The sequence below is a fragment of the Condylura cristata genome, unplaced genomic scaffold (genome assembly GCF_000260355.1).
Source record: "Condylura cristata isolate star-nosed mole 26May11 unplaced genomic scaffold, ConCri1.0 scaffold00027, whole genome shotgun sequence".
Lineage (NCBI taxonomy): Eukaryota > Metazoa > Chordata > Mammalia > Eulipotyphla > Talpidae > Condylura > Condylura cristata.
The window spans coordinates 2,208,691-2,226,047 of NW_004567128.1; the positions used below are offsets into that span (position 1 = coordinate 2,208,691).

The 17,357-nt window shown below is 46.5% G+C and overlaps 1 protein-coding gene across 2 annotated transcripts in view; it reads right to left on the minus strand.

Annotated features, from left to right (window-relative positions):
* The window catches only part of ARHGAP6 (Rho GTPase activating protein 6), a 357,916-nt gene that overhangs the window by 184,231 nt on the left and 156,328 nt on the right, over window positions 1-17,357 (minus strand). Inside the window, exon 1 of one of the 2 annotated variants that reach the window (XM_012730354.1) lies at window positions 17,136-17,312. The exons of the other annotated variant lie outside the window; for it this stretch is intronic. Within the exon in view, the coding sequence (XP_012585808.1) occupies window positions 17,136-17,180 (45 nt within the window). The 5' untranslated portion in view covers window positions 17,181-17,312. Of the gene's footprint in view, window positions 1-17,135; window positions 17,313-17,357 lie in introns of those variants that run through there. 2 annotated transcript variants of the gene reach the window in all.

Consider the following 17,357-nt stretch of genomic DNA (forward strand, 5'->3'; position numbering starts at 1 on the left):
CGGCGCTTCAGGTGAGTGGCATCTGACTGCTAATGGGCAGGGGTGTCAGTGGTGGAGAGACAAACATGTCTAAAATTAGCTACCAGTAATTGTTTCACAGCCTTGCAACATACTAACACCCACTAGATTGTACACGTGTGATTTATACCTCGACGGAGGCATTGCATAAGTCATGTTAAGCCTCAGGTTTAGGGAGAAGGTGGCACTACATGACTTCGTGTGTCCACCGTTGACCATTCAGCACACAGGCCCACGAACACAACTGCAGTTATCCAAAGTCAGGCCGACTAGTTGCTATGCAGCTTAAAACCCACACGAATGGACCTACAGGGTCTGAATGACCGTGACCCGAAGGGCAAGAAAAGGACAAACAGAAGCAAGAAGGGGATATAAGGAGGAAAGAGCAGAAGTTAAAGTTGCAATGTGATATCATCACGGTGCTGGAAAGTGAATCAAGACAGGGGAGAGAAGAGCACAAGGGACTACAGTGATGGTTCCTGGGTGAATTGGTGGTGGGGATTTCATGGGGGAAACACCATAATATCAAAGATGGAAAGACCAAACAAGAAAATTAACCAAAGGAAACAAAAATGGGGGAAGAGGTGTTTTTAGTAGAACCTCTTTAAACTAAGGGAAAAGCCCCAAGCAAATGTCCATGTCCCAAGGTCAAGACCAAGATGTCCCAAACAAGATATGGGAGATAAAACGATGGCCTTGTGGCTGTGGTGTTATATGGAAAGCTTTACCAACAGAAAGCATTCTCTGTAGCATCATATCAAAGAGTGTAACCTGCACATCATAAAATCTTTTAAGTAGACAATTGAAAGGCTTGTAATAAATTTACCAAATTGTGTGGCCATAACTATAATCCAATTTTAGAATATTTTCATCAAATCATATAGAAATTCCCGATGGCTGCTCAGATGCCTTTTTTGCTTTTTGCTTTTGCTCTTAAAACATCGACTTTCTGAAAAGTCCGGTGTCTAAGTCAGTGGCATGTTTCCGTGCTAACGACAAATGGGTGCTTGGTCAGATCACTGTAACTCCGACGTAAGCAGGAAAAAATAGTGTTTTTTCGCTCATTTCTCATACTTGGGTTTTTGTAAGAGAGTAGCCCAGAAAGGAAAAAGACTACTGCTATAGTATTTCAGGTTTGGTTGCATAAGACTGATTGCAAGTCCTCATTTGCAAATGAATACTTTTTGATCCTCTTATTAATTAACGCACACTTTCTAAAACATCCTTATCGAGATGAAATTTATGTATCATAAAACCCACCTGTAAATGTACCAAGTTGTTCAACTCCCACCACTACCCAGTTTGAGAACATGGCTGCCCCCTAGTAACAAGCCTGGTGCCACCAGCAGCACCCCCTTTCCCAGCCCCAGCCCAGGCAACCACAAATCCACTTTCCCCTCTTTATGTGGAAGACAGTATATTTTCACACACAGGCACAGAATATATCACACAGATCAAAATATATCTTCCTTTGGACAAAACCTTACTTCTACACCAATATTTTGGTGTGTGTGATCTTCAACATTTTTAAATATCAAATAACTCAAGTTTGCCAAGAAACCTCTGAAAAGCAGTTTCACATACAACATGTTTCCCCACTGCAAAACGCTACTTTAAAGCTGGTGACAACCAACCAAGAGAGCATTTTATCACTATGCAAAAGCTTCCCCATTTAAGTCAAAAGTCTGGATTTTGCCCTCTTCCTTTCCCCTCCAAAAGCCAAATTGTAATTAACGTTAAATCTACTTAGAGCATGTAGTCTTTATTTTCTTTACAGACAAAATCCCAGAGAAGTTGAGTCACCTCCAAGTTTGGGTCATGGGCTGAATTAAGCAAACAAAACTTTCCCAAAGGACATCCTGTGCACAGCTTTCTAAGGACTATGAGAAACCGTTTAGATATTTTAATCAATGGGGCTGTTATACAAAGCTTCTACAAAATAACCCCTGATTTCTTAACAACCTGTGGAGACAGTTCTTATGCTAAGCGGGAGGTTCCTCTCCAGGTGGGCATGTGCCAGGGTTCCCAGGGAAAGTGCCTGGACTGCCTTTCTCTGCTGAAGAGCGACCAATCCGTCAACGTGGCAACTTATAAAATTGCGTCATTGCTGCGGACCCTCGCGCGCAGTACCACTGTGAAAGCAGATACATCACGTTCATTGTGAGTTCTCTGGGACACCCGCCTTATAGCACAACAGGGAGGCCCGGCCAGTCCGCGCGGGCAGCCGGTCACCACAGGTAGCAGTTTCCAGACCAGGCCAGGGCTCATGATGGTGCTGGCTGGGTTCTATTTTCAACTGGAATTGCCTCCTTTGGGGTCATTTGCTCCATACCCTCAGGGGCACTTTCCTGCCACACTGCTCCTTAGTTGCCCTCCTCCCCCGTTAAATTGAGGTTGAAAAGAGTTCTAGCAGAACACAATGAGTAGCGAATCATGAACACTAGCTTAGGAATCTGATGGGAACGCGGTTTGGGGAGCCTCCGAAGCGCCTCTTAGAGACACCAAGGTGACATTTACTCAGGAAGCTGCTGGGATCTAAGACAGGACCTGCAGGAAATGATGGCGGGGGTTGGGACGTAGCACTAAAGCTATAAAGACGTCTCCACTCAAATGCTCACAAGAATGTGGAGGAGGCAGCCAAAAGAAACATCGCAAAGCAGAAGATGGGGCCACATCCCTTGGCAAAACATGGGCTGCACGGGCAGGACCAGCCGCTTGCCGGTCCCCAGTCTCCTCAGAGCAGAGGCACAGGGCTCACGGTGTTTGTAGGGCCAGCCCTTGGCATTCCTTCCTCCGAGGGAGTTGTGACTATATGACGCAAAATTCTTCCAGGGGAAGCGACATTCTATGAGCCCCGTGACACGTGCACGGTGCCATTCTCTCTGCTGGTAAGACAAGCAATGGTCGTGCAAATGATTCCACCTAGAATATTTACAAACCAGCTAATTAAAAAAAAAATACCACTTTCAACTGAAAAATCCCAAAGGGTTTCCCAGTGACGTAAGAAGTAGACAAGGCAAGGTGGTAGATAGGTCGTAGGTTCCGATGCTACAGTCTGGGTGTAGATACCTCTTGCTTTTCATTCAAGAGGAAGCCTGAGAGAAGAAATGTTTTTGTAGAAAACTGTATACCCAAATTCTTCAGTAAATTTGTTCCTTTATTTTTTTGCCAATTTTATAGATTTGCTAATCACATGACTATAGAGTTGGAGATCACAACTTCACCCTTCATCACCTCCATTGTGTGTTCCATCAAGCAGCAGCACCCACTCCCAAACTTTCCTTTATCACTGGCCCCATACTGAGTTCTTCACATATACTGGCAAATAAGTGGTTGCAATAATCTGAATATACCCACTATTGCCACCCATTAAACACATGTCCTCCATTCTAGATAACAGTGGCTACTGTTTCTGTGATAATCTGACACATACGTTAGGCCAGGAGCTGCACACTTTTTTGGTAATGAGCTACATAGCAAATGTGAGACTTTGCAGGCAGGATAGCAACTGTGATCAACATGTAAACGAATGGGTGTGGCTCTTTCCAATAAAGCTTAAGTTATGGACATGCCAGTTGGCATTGCATAGAACGTTCACATCATTGAATCATCTTTTTAAAAATGTGTTCCCTCTGTTTAAAAATACAATGCTTGTTCTTAGTTTGCCTGCTGTAAAGGCTGGCTGAAGGGTGGATTTGGCCTGTGGTCACAGTTTGCTGACTCTGGATCTCAACAACAGGGCAGGTACACTCCTGGGGACGATCACCTACAGAGGAAACTGAACAATCCACAGCACTGGGCGACTGTCCAATGAGTTGATACAATGGAGGGAGACAGGGAATATGTTTTAAACTTCAGTGTGAGTTATTTAAATTAAAAATAATTTAGCTTATCCATTTACATGTCCAAATCCATCAAACTAATTAGCTAACTTCCAAATGCTAGCTCTGATTTGTTTGGACTAAAGGATGAATATTTTGTTTCCAATTGTAAATGGCCTCATCCACAGTTTCTTCTAGGATTTAAAATAGGAGCTAAATGTACAAATCTTTAAAAATGACACTAGTAAATTGAAGCCAATTTTAAAAAGCTCCTGAGAAGTGATTCTGAATGTTTTCTGTTTGATAACTTGAGACGCCAAGAGCTACTAAGCTCAAGGGAATAAGGGAAGACTGTCATCATTTTTTAAAAAAATTAATGTCACAGTCTATTTCTAGAGTATCCCCTTGTCTGTTTTGACTAAGTTGAATTAATGTGGATTTATAGGGATGCATTGCAGGCTGACCCATCATCCTGTTTAATGGAGTCATAGTGAAACATATATTGACATCAATGACAGAAAGACCAAACAGGAAAAAAAAAATGTGATCAATTTTGCATCTTTAAAACAGCAGTTTTTTTTTTTTTTCAGGAGAATTTGATTATATAATTTTGAGTTTTATTGTTTTCCCTGGGATAAACACTTTTAATCAGGATTATAGTTAGGTAGAATGAGTGATTTGCCCTCCCTGAACACACATCCTTGCCATGCCCCATCACAAAGGAGTGTTTTTCTCTACTCAATTGGCATTCAACTCTGGGCATGCGCTTCTCCTGGCTAGTCACAAGTGGGCGGCTATGAGAGTGTGCAGAGGCCACCTAGGAATTGAGAATCCTTAGTTCATTCCACTTGTTGTCTTGGTTCTCTCCCACCACTGTGTTTCTCTAGCTAAATGCCGCCCACAGGCTGAGGCCCTAGAATAAACACTGGCCTAGCAGAACTAACCATGAAGCCACACCCTGGAGGCCTGGCAGTTTGACTTCAGGTCAAGCAGCTGAGCTCTGCCCAAAAGCCAATCTCAGCTGACCCCCAGATCCATGAGAATAAATGACGGTTACTGAAACCACTGAATCTCAAAGTAGGTTGTTATGTCACAGCAGTGTGGCAAGAACGAAGTGGCACACAACACTACGTTTTAGACAACCAGGCTATGAAATAAAGCCCCATTGTATATCTGCACGCATATGCATATGCATGTCAGGAGTTCTAGTTTCCATTCCTTATTGAATTCCCCCCATCAAAAAAATTTTAAAAAAAAAGTGGTTCCAGGGCAGAAATCTCAAAGAAAGCCCCAAGGTTCTTCAAATTCAGATTTTTTTAGACTTCAATAACAATGACACAAAACACCTCCATGGTAACGATGATAGTACCTGCCTACCTAATTAAAAGCAAAAGGCTAGTCTCAGAATGTCTAGTTTTTAAAAAAAAAAAATAGTCTCCTTTTTTAATAAAGATCAAGGTCAATCATGCAGCGAAACTAGGGCGATAACTGAAGTACCTAGTGAGAGTGTGCCTATGTTTATAGAGACAGTCAGCACAAGCACTTTTTGCACCCTTTTTAAAGTAGTGGGAACCAAATAAATGCAGGAAGTCTTTATAACTGTGTCCAGATGATAAGGCTTCACTCCACAGCCATCCTGAATAAAAACAGAAATGAAGGTTTTTTTGAAGCAGCTAATCTTGATAAGGTCAACCTTTTCCCCAAGAGAGACTTATGAACTGCCGCTTCCTTTGAAATGAATGAAGAAAAATGCATGTGTACCATGACTGCCAGGGTTTACATAACCCCTGCCTACTGAGGGCACAGCGAGGCGGTGGCTCCCGCAAATACACGCAGCACTTGGGTTTATCCTTGTTCACAAACACTCCGGGACGGCAGAGCGCCAGCTCTCATGTACCTTTCCAGGCTGCTGCAAGTTCAACCACGTGGTTGTCATTCCTGAAATGGATGTTCCATTAGAACAACCAAGCAAAGAGGGAACACGAGGCATTCATGCAGCGGCTAAGCACTCTGTGGTGTTTCGATCAAAAGCACTTTGCTGGAGCAAACACGAGCGCTGCAAGTACAAAATTACAACAGTCAGCTAAAAATACCAGACAGGATGTTCTTTATTTTGGATGTCTAGATGTTACTGACAACAAGAACAGTGAAAGGCTCTCTGATCTGGTTACCAATTCACCTGACTTTCTCCTGTTATATTTCTGAATGCTTGGGGAATAAACGATCAATGGACACATAAATGTCCCCATAGTGGGGAAGGACAGATAAATAAAAAATATAGAAGGGGTCACATTATGCGCGCTCTCTCATGCAGCACGCACTCACACACAAAGGAGTTCACAGAAAAAAAACTGGCGACATGTGGACAAGCTTGCAGTCAAGTTCACGATATTGAACCGATACCAATTCCCTAATCTTGCTATTGTACTACAGTTGTGTAAGATGCTATCATTGAGGGAAGCTGAGCAAAGGGCACATGGGCCACCTACCTGTGAGTCTACAATTATTACACAATGAAAATATTTTTAAGGTGTTGTCTCTAAAGAATCATCTCAAGCTAAGGCTATTTTAACAGTCACTGTGCAGTGGCTGAAGCATTCAGACTTGGCATGCAAACAGACAAGAATCACGGCCTACTAGCCAGCTGTGTGACCTTGAAGCAGACCTAAACTGGGTGCTTCATTCCTTCATCTTTTAAATGGAAATAATAGGACCAGCTTCCCAGGGTGTGTTTAAGGATTAAATGAGATAATATACACAGAATGCTCAGGACTCGTGGAAAACATTCGACAAACACTGGCTATTGTCATAATGATGGTATATCAACCTAAATATCTCTAAGAGCTCTAAATCACTGATGAATTTTACTGCCAGCCACACAGTAAGCATCAAGCACAACCTACTTGTAGCAAGGACACAAGTGTCTAGATGTGATCACTACTCGTTCTGGCCTCTGCTCCCTCAGATTTTCCAGTTCCATAGTAGTAGTAGTGTGGTCTTTCCTGAAACAATCAGAAGCAAAGGAAAGTGGATGCACAGGGACCTCAAGAAGGAACAACCCTACAAGGGAGAGACACTTCGTTCAGTCTCAGCTGCCAGGGGAGCTTGCTCTCTGCTAGTTGGCTGGAGGACGGGGCAGTGCAGCTTCAGTCCTCAAGTGCAGTCACTCCTGAGCCCACAGAGGTGAGTTATTTTTAATTTAGGCACAGGTTAACCCACTTCTATTAATCTGTAAAGATGGTCACTCCTTGCCCATCAACCACGAAAAGAATCAAACCGAATTTATATTTAGACCAAAGTATTTCTGAATTAAGCAGGGAGTATCTCAATAATAAATTAGTCACATATGTGTAAAATATATCACTACATGGTAAGCCAAGAGTAAGTAATAGGTTTGTAACATATTCTTTTTTTTAAAGATATAACAACTTTATTTTTATTTTTGTGTAAAAGAGCTGTGGTGTAAAGCCAGAGGTGGGGGGTGGTGAGAGCATTCCACAGAAACAGAAGGGGGAGCAGAACAGGTAGATCCACTGAAATACACTGTTGAAGGGGGCTTTGACCTTGGCAGGAGAGGTCTGCTGCGCCCTGTGGGTCACCTCCCTGGCCGAGGATTGAACTCAGGCTATCGTGGTAATAGCACTGAGACTTATTCCTTAGGTCACTAGGAAGGCTCTAACATGATAGTCTTGACGCTAGCATATCATGTACAGATGGAGTTGGAATAACACATCATTAGTTTCAATGTGATGATCAAAATAAACCTTTAACGGAGGAAAGAGGCATTCTGAGCAAATTGGGAGTCCCCTCCACACAGGCGGGGCATTGAATGACACGCCAGGGTCAGGGGCACTGACCGCACCCATTCTGCCACAGACAATTGAAAATCCACATATAATTTTTGACTCCCCCCAAACTTAACTACGGTGATGCCTGGGTTTCTTCAGGGGACTGGTTTCAGGACCCCCACGGACACAAAAACCCATATTGGCAGGTTCCTCATCTGTGTATTCAACCGAAAGACAAGGTTGGTTGAACTGGTGAATGGAGAACCTGAAGACAGAAAAACAGCTCCCTTAGAAGCAGCTCCACAGAGCTGTAACTCTATTTTCAAGGTCAACTGTACTCAGGAATGCAGGGATTTTCACAATGGAGGTAAACCTGAAGCTACACTGATGTGGTGCTCTTTGTTTGCCAACTTGCCCCTCTCTGCCAAAACAAAACAGAAATGTCAAACCCCTCTGGGCTGTGCTGATCCCTGCTAGCCCCTCCTCAGCAGTCTGCCTCGCAATGGCTGGTTGGCATTGGAGCCAGAGGGAGATGGAGAGCGGGAAGACCATGAGGCGGGTATGTACCGCCCACTCTACCGCTGTGGCTGGGCATTTTGCACTGTGCACAGTCCTCCCTGGCCACAATTCTGGAGACCCTGCCCACCAAGGCTGGAAGTCACGGGACTCTGGGAACACGGAACTCTGGTAACACAGGGTACCAGCTCCCCCCGTCGGTGGTTCCCACAAACTGGTGGACACATCAGTGATAGTGCATTCTTGTAGCTTAGCCTCTGAGTCCAACATCTGTTTCCTGGTGGGGTCCCCAAGCCAAGGCCCTTCTCTGCAAGTCAGCAGTGAAGGTGTCTCACCTTTGAGATCACAGTTACCAGTATGTTTTGCATCTTGCTCAGACCACCAAAACGACATCGTAATGGTTGGCATTGTTCCAAGTCATGTGCACAAAAACTTACAAAAATAATACTATAGACCATTTAAAAATTCTCCCAGCATATTCAGCATCCCATTCTCTTGCTCTATAGAGCAATCAAAATGGTCTCCCCAGGTGAGGAATCCCGAGCTCTGTGCAGGGAGTGCTGCCTATGTGGAATGCAGCCACCCACACCGGGGTTCGGCTCAGCAGATGCAGAGTGAGAGGCTACCCATGCCGGCCAGAGGATTTCTATCTTCTCTAGTGAACTCGTACTGACTTGAAAGTTTCTTTACAGGATATTCCAGTCAGATGCAGAAAGGGGTCACTCAAAAAATAATTTTCAAGTTTATTCATCTGAACATCTCCTGCTGTTCCCATGGCAACTTTGCCCCAAAACCACAACTCCAAATTATTCTGAAAAATTCATCTCAGAAGTCTAATTTAGCTGACACTCCAAACACTCAAATTCTACTATGAAATGTTTTTAAGTTGGAAGCGTTGTAAGAATGTGTCAAATAGCCAAGCAGAAGGGGAGAAAATTCTGACTGGTTTTCATTTCAAGCAAACGGCATTTTCCAATGGAATCATAAGTCAAAGAAGCCTGAGAAACAGCGATCCTGTTACCATGAAGAAACGAGAGCGAGGACTCATATGAAATTTACTGGAGCTGAGCAGTGGCCCACACGCGCATCTCAGGAGTTACCCTGAAGGTGTGGTTTCCTTGGAACTTTAATTTTTTTTAATACAACAGAGGTATATAGTACCGTGGTTTCCAAATTGCTTTTACTAAATGCACAAGTGCCTTAATTACAGAAGGCAGCCTTTCACACAGGAGCCTTCTGCCACGGTCTGGAACTCTAGCCCGCACTTGGATGCACCTCGGGAGGCCTTGGAAAAGAGAAGTCACACACTAGTTTGGCTACTTCATCATTTGATCAGTCTTAAGCTCTGAAGTATTCTGAGTGCATTTAAAAAAAATCGGAAAAAATAGATCTTATGAAAATAAGCTAGGAACCAGAAAATCTGAGAAGGTACATTAAAAGCCATCAAATTAGATTTGGGCTTCCGGCAGTCAACTGAATGTAGTAAATAAACACGTTCATTCTCATCAGTGAACACTTGAAACTTATACAGTGCAAAGTAATATGACTTCACCAACCAAAACAATTAGGTAATAATACCAATTTCAACAACATAGATAAGCCACTGTATTAATTTAGAAGTGCTGATGTTGCTAGTACAAAACCGTGCAAGCACCTAAGACCTTTCCATCTATTTACTCCTTGTCATTTGGAGCTTGCCATCGGAACCAGGCTGTGCCCAGGAGCATTCGAGCATGTGGGCAGGGGTACGACAGGGCCCGGTCAGTGCTGGCTGCAGAGACGGCCAGCACGCCTGCGGCCCTGGGCTGCTCGGGAGGTTTCTAATCTGGATGGAATGGAGAGGGAGGGGCTGCAGGAGCTGTGGCTGCCTCCCTCCCGGTGCTTCGCTGGCAGCACACATTCCCTGGAGCTGGCTGGCCCACAATGCCACAGTGACAGGTCGCTGGACAGAAACGGACCCACCTCCTCACTCACATCCAGTCGCAGATCCAACAGCCATGAGAAAAGGCTTTCCGAGACTCCCTCGTGTCCTTGTTCAGAAGCTATAATTTCTAAGTCTAGACCTAGGATGAGCAAATGTGATACACTGGCATTCTGGCCAAAGGCGAGAACTAGACGGGGCTGGTAGGCATCCATGGCCCAGGGGGTCAGCTGAAGTCTCACATGTGAGAAAGGAGAAAAAAGGCTGACAAAGGCAGGCCCGATATGACAAGGAGCACCAGAGTGGGGACAAAGCGCCCCAGACACCAAGTTTCCTAGAAAGACACTCACATCCTCCCAGAGGCATCTCCGCTTTGCTGGAGACATGGCATGCCTGGAACAGGGGGCTCGCACTGTCTGCTCCCTCTCCTGAATGGCAGGGAGAGGTGTGGAAAGTATCGTGGAGAGGCCTATGCAAAAGGGTGCTCAGCTTTTGGACAGGAAGCTCTGGTGTCTACAGAAAGATGCCTAAGTTGCGGTTCTTCAATCTCAGCAGCGCTGACATTTGGGTGGGGTGATTTTGTGCAGGGCCTGGCTCTTTGTGGACCGTCGAGCAGCAGCCTCAGCTTCACCTACTAACTGTGAGTAGCACCCCTTGCCAGCTGTGACAGCCCTCCGTGCTCAGACCCAGCGGTCCCCAGTGAATTGCCACTGGCCAGCCGGCCCGAACTCGCAGAGGGAATGAAAGCCAAGCGCCACGTTACGCAGCTGCACTGCACCAAGGAGGCACTCCCCACCCCTGGCGTCCAAGCGGTTCTGTTGAAATGAACAGTAATCACACAAAAGCCTCTCTGAAAATGTGCACTGCGTGACCTCAGTCATCCGAAGTGCAGCACTGGATTGCACTCTCTGGATCCACTTTGCCACAAAATCCTAGACTTCGTAGGGATTTTTTTTTTAAAGATTTATTTATTTGTACATACAGAACTGGGGTACAGGCCAGAGGCTCAGGGGCGGTGAGAGGCTTCACCAGAGAAACAGTGGGGAGCAGAACAGGCAGATTGATGAAGTACACTGCTGAGGGGAGCAGCGGGCGGGTCAGGAGAGGTCTGCCGCACCCTGTGGTCACCTCCGGGGCAGGCGGGAATCAAACTCATGCAGAAGTGGCTTTAGCTTCTTAATGCTGTGCTTTAACCCACTGCACCACCAGGGAGGGCCGACTTCGTAGGGATTTTTGAAGACTAAGTGGCTCATCGTGGAGATTGATTGGTGCTTTCCAAAAGTACCACAGTGGATATCAGAATCACCCTCAAAGATTTTCCATACTGTCGACTCCAAATCCAGTCCCTGGAGTGTCTCAGCAGGAACTGGGTGAAACCCCAAAGCCAGTGTCTTCCGCAACCATCAGCTGCTGATGAGTTAAGTTAGGGACACCTCAGTGTAACCCAGGTAAACAAACACACACTGGCAGCCAGATTCACAGACTCATATTCGTCAGAAGCCTAACCTCTATGTGGTGGGGATATGGTGGGAAAGAGTAATTTGGGTCCTGGCCCCGAACACGCTTACACACTCATAGGGAGAGATGACTAAGCACCCATGCAAACAGCTGGGCAGTAACTACTTTGGTACAGATCATGGCAATTGAGCGGGGCCAGCAGCACATCAGAAAAGGCAGGCAGAGGCGGCGTTTTTATCCCGGCAGCAGCTGAGATACAACAGAAGGTCCACCACATAAAGAACATCCCAGGCGGAAGGAGCAGTAGGTACACAGGCCTCAGGCAGGAAGAAGCTGGCCACATCTGAGAAACAGAAATTACAGAAGCTGTGGCTGGGCAGTGGGAAGTTGATGGAGGGTGTTAGGAGACAGGGAGGACCGTGTAGGAGGCCAAGGTCATGGACAAAGATATTAGTCTGAGTGTCATGAAAACTAAGTGGAGAGCTTTAAACACTGAAGTTCATGACTTCACTTTCTTTTGCAACGATTTATCTCACTCACTGGAATAAAGGGTTACCGTGTTACGTTAGGAAGGACAGTGGGGACAGTGGGTGCTTGGAGGTGTGGATTAAGGAGATGGAAAAGGAGGGTGGATTTGGCGCATCCTTCAAATAGATCTGGCAGGCTGGCTTGGAGATTCAATGTGAAGGATGCAGCCAAGGGAGGAAGCCTGGACAGCCCGGGGTTCTGGCACCGGCAACTCCCAGAGGGCCATTCAATGAGCCCAGAGGAGCCTCAAGTGATGCAGCCGAGGAGCAAGTGAGGGATGGCCCAGTGAAGACACCTTAGGACCGATGATCACATACAACCAAGTTGAGACTCAAGTTCATCTTGGTCAAGATTATTACAATGTGGGGAAAAGGAAAAGTCACTGATGAGACTTGGTAACAGGTCAGAATCAGGCAGGGGCTACTTGTCTTCCTATGACTGGTACTTCTCTCTGCTATGCATCCCCCACCAGGAAGAGATTATTTGCCAGTTAACATTGATGCGGAAGAAGTGTTTTGGAGGCTAGGAGCTGTGGCTTCCTCAGATGATGGGAGTTTCAGGCCTAAGAGGCAACATCCAAGTGGAGCAGAAAGAAGCATAGTGGGGGGTGAGGTACTCACAACTATTAAAGGTGTTAATAAAGGGGGCTCAATCATCTCTCACTTATTTGTAACTTGAAAATTGTTGACTTTTGTGAAGAGACATACAACCAGCATCAGAGTGACAGAAAAATGTATTTACAGACGCAAATTCCAGGCCAGGCTGCAGGTCAGTACAAGTTCTGCTGAGTTTCCTAAGATGCCGACTCCAGCAGTATGATCGATGAGAACTGATTCTTATCAGTTCAGCCCTGCAACTATGCCCTAGTTCTGGGTGTCTTCGGGAAAAATGAAAAAAGACTATCCTATAATCACTGAATCATGAAGTGAGCTCCTTTGACTTCAAAGTCTGTGTATGTCATATGTCCATAGAGGCAAATATAGTTACTTTCATGGTAACCCCTTAGCCATTTTAGGCAAGACAGGCCCCTTATCAGGGTAGGCAGCTTAGCGCTTCTGGAGAGTTCCTTCGGGAAGGGTTAAATAGGGTAAAGGAACAGTCAGCATTTAATGAGCAGGCTGTGGTCAAGAGCACAGGGGGCGGGACCACTGTGCCAAACAGGAAGTGAGTACAGCAAGAGTTGCTCAGAAGTAGACCAGCCCAAGGGACAAGAGTTACTGTATGTTGCTAGCTGAACTCCAGGGGAGCCATCCCAAATCAGAGTCTACACCCTCTGGTTTTTGCCCATGCTTCCATGAACAGAACCCTCAATGCCCCCTCAAAGACTCATCTGGCAGAGATATCATGAAACCTTATTGTTCCCCTTTTATAAGGAGGGAACTCGGGCTGCTGCTCGGGAAGCCGGTCTTCAACTGCTCCAAATTGCCTCTGAAACTAAGGTTCAGGGCAGTAATTCTACTGAAGTTGTCATGCTAAATTGCTTGGGTTCTCATGAAATTAGACAAATGTTACATGATCGCGACATGCAATCAAGGCTTGTAAAGTTCTACTGTGGTGAATGGAGGAAAACATATGAGGACCCTTGGGGAAGGCAAGTTAGCATTACCTTTAACCCAAGCCAATCGAGCTGACTTTTGAGTCTCACCAAAAGCAAGCAAGCATTGGTTACACTGTGATCATTGAAACCAGGGTAACTCTTTACCCCAGCAACACTGAGAAAGACCTGAACTTACAAAGATATGGCACTATACTTGATGGCTATTTTTAAATATGAATTTTATCTCTAACAGTCTAATTAAAGTGCAAGTTGGTCATTCAATTCAACACTACGGATGGGCACATTTAGCCACTAGAGGTAGAATATTTGATTGTCGGCATATTATGGCGACATAGAGGAGAGGGGAGGAGAATCTGGCTCATCCAGCTTGACTGTCTTAATGAGTCCAATGAGCTCTGTGGGATCTGACTAAAACTTTCAGTTATGTGACCAACCTTACCATCTAAAGTTGGATGTCTTCAGCCATGAAACAGAAACAGTCGGCTTCAAGGCTGAAACTGACAACTGTGTGCAAACACAGTTGGTGTAAGACAATAATCATGAGCACAAATTACTATAACTTGCAGTTTCTCTACATGCCCTGCAGAAAGCCACTGTCACCCGTGATCCTCATGCTGTAGTGCCCCCGCAGCCCACCCAGATGAACTCTGGCTGGTTAGCACTTCTCAAATATGGCAGCTGGTCTCCGCCAGCACAGCTACCCTCCTAGTGTAAGTCACGTCTTCCTGCTGTGAATGTCAGGATGGCCTCTCGCTTCTCCTCACCCTCCACTCCATCCTGCGGCCACAGCGGCTCTCCAAATGTCTCTCTGATCAAGTTGCTGAGGGGCGTCAAGTTGTCAAGGATGACACGCAGCTGGAAGGACAGAGTGGAAAGGGAATGTGGGAAGACTGTGGGGGGAAAGGCTGGGAGCAGCACATGAGCTGCTTGTAGAACAAGAGGACATGTGCTACATGTTGGGAAAAGGGTAACTGATTACATAAGTGCACGATGTTCTTATCCACTTGAGTGTTTGTCTTTCTCTCTTTGTGACCATTATGTCCATTTGAAAAGACAAGTGAAGAAGTTCACAGCAACGCTAAATACTTTCAATATTTAATCATCTCTTTGAAAAACTGACCAAACAGCATGATAGGCAACAAGCACTCATGAAGGTTTGGTGAATGAATAAAATGTGAGTCACCGATTTCTTATATGCAGTCTCACCTTGAACAAGTGCAAAAAAAAAACGCTGAAGGAGAACATTAAGTACTTACCCCTAGATCATAGCCCAGAGGATGCAAGAGGCATTAAAGACACATGGAGAGGAATTCTTTTCGAGGAAGATACAGACCAAAAGACTCCCAGACTCCAGGGCAACCCGCAGTGGGACAAAACCACATTGAGCAAAGTAAATGAAATAGTTGTACTTAAAGGTAAACAAGCCTTTGGAATTATCTAAACCCATAGGGAAAATAAAGGAACAAGCGCACAGCATTGGGATAGCTATTGAGACATAGGGGTCTAGGCTGATACAAAAATCAGCGGGCCACACTTCAAAGAGACCATGTTTTGGATGTGTAATTGACCCAGCATCATTCCAAAGTATGCACAGGGAACTTCAGAGGACCAGGGTGACTTCCTTCAACCTGCAAACCAACAAAATCCTTCTGCCATCTTCCTTGCTCATAGCCATAGGCCAGGTCACATGCACACGATAGTCTGCACTAGCAGACAGGGTTATTTTACCAGCAGATGTTCAGAGCACAAGAGGACTGGCTCGACTGTTTATACTTTTAGAATGAGAGGGCTAAATGAAAATAATTTTTAAGTTGCGTTGTGATGTATTGGGTGCATCTGCATAACTGAGGCAATGATCACTCATAGAATGGAGCTCTTATTTTCTCCCCCTCCCCCACCTTGCAGACAACGTGAGGGAACCTCAGGCTACAAATCAAAGGGTTCCAGCGCACAGTTCAGAATCTGATGAAGAAGGTGGGCGAGATGCCTAGGGAGCAGGCATAATGAGCACACACTCTAGATCCTTCGGCAAAGCAACCTCTGCCGAAGCCTGGGTTATTTCTTAATACCACTTAAACAGGGAAATTGCTGAGCTGCTAGTATCTCCAAAGAAATGAGCAAGCATTCATGACATACAAGTGTCTCACCAGCATTTCAAGGCCAGCAGCACTGCAAAGCCTGACAGATGTCATAGGTTCCTAAAACATTCACTTGGGAAGAGACCTTAAGGATTTTCTAATTCTGGCCCTCTTTTTTTCCCGCCTAGCAGAGTGAAGCAGACAAGGTGTGTGGCTAGCTCAAGGACCTCTCAGTGGGTCTGGGACCCAGCTGTGGACCCAGCTGTGGCAACTCTGGGACCTCTGATGTACGACTCCGTTCTAATGCAGAGAGTGCATTTTAGAGACCACGAATTCTAGACAGATTACTGGCTTTTTTTTTTTAACCTTATTATAAGTATTGATGATTCTTAACTTTCTGCCTGCTTCTCTCCCCTTTTTAAAATTGACAGTCCATCTCAATGGTGATAACCCCACCTAGGAAAACTCCATAAACTGGCATATGACAGGGCCACTGGCACATGACAGGGTGACTGGCATATGACAGGGCGACTGGCATATGACAGGGCGACTGGCATGCCGAGCTCAAATCACCTCTTGCAGTTTGGAGAACAAACGCCCAAAGGCTGTAGTGAGCTAACGCTGCCGCCTGCCCCTTGGCAGGGCAACATTCAGCATCTTGGAAGGTAGTATTCCTTTCTCAGACACATTTTTCTTTCTTTTCTCTCCCTCAAAAAGAAACTCATCCCAGAAGCCAGGTCTGGTCATTAACACTGAAATCTAGATTCCTTCTTTAAAGGAGGCAAAACCCACGAGTTACTGTGTTTTGTGCTGGAGGTCCCCCAACGCAGAGCACAGCTCCTCGCATACAGTAGATCCCCCCCCCCAAATGTTGGTGGGATACTGGAGCCAGCCACCAGAGGAGAGGCCACCGACAGCCCAAGCGCTGCTATCTCCTCGCCTTAGATAACGAGCGACGTTGTGTCCCGCCACAAACTCGAGGGAAACGCACACCTCCTTTTCGAGGTGCAAACCCACGGCACCCCAACGCGCGCCGGCCAGGCAGCGCATCCCCAGCCAGCCCGGTGACTCACACTAGCTTAAGAACCGGCCCGGTCTCTCCCTCCAGTCTTTCGCTTCTTGCAGCTTATCTGACCCGAAGCTGAATGGGTGGCTCGGGTGCCGACCCAGGAGCCCCAGTGCTCTCCCCGGCCAGAAAGGCAGAGGCGGCCAGGTCCACTCGGGGTGTAGAAACCACTGAGCGGCGACGGAACGTGGGCTCTGGGGCGGGGGCTCCTTTGTAAGGGGCAGTGGAGTTCCCAGGCAGGTGACATTCGCGGGTAACGCACGCGGCTCCCCTCCACCACCAAGGGCCTTCGGGGAGCCACGATTCCGTCCACCCCACAGGGCCCCCTCCGAGGCCGGCCAAGGGGCGCCCCCTGTCGCCTCAGCGCGTGCCGGGACACTCACCGCGTACTGCAGCTGCGGTTTCTTGTGGTACACCGGGTCCCCCATGTCGCCAGGAGAAGGGCTGGCGGGCCCGCGGGCTCGCCCTGGGTAGCGGCACCTCGCCGAGACCCTCCTATTTCACCGCCATCCTGGGACAGCCCCCGACGCGAGCCGAACTCTGCGCGCCCCGAGCGCAGTCCGAAGCGCCCCGGGCACCCGCGTCCCGCCGCCAGCCGCGGGGAC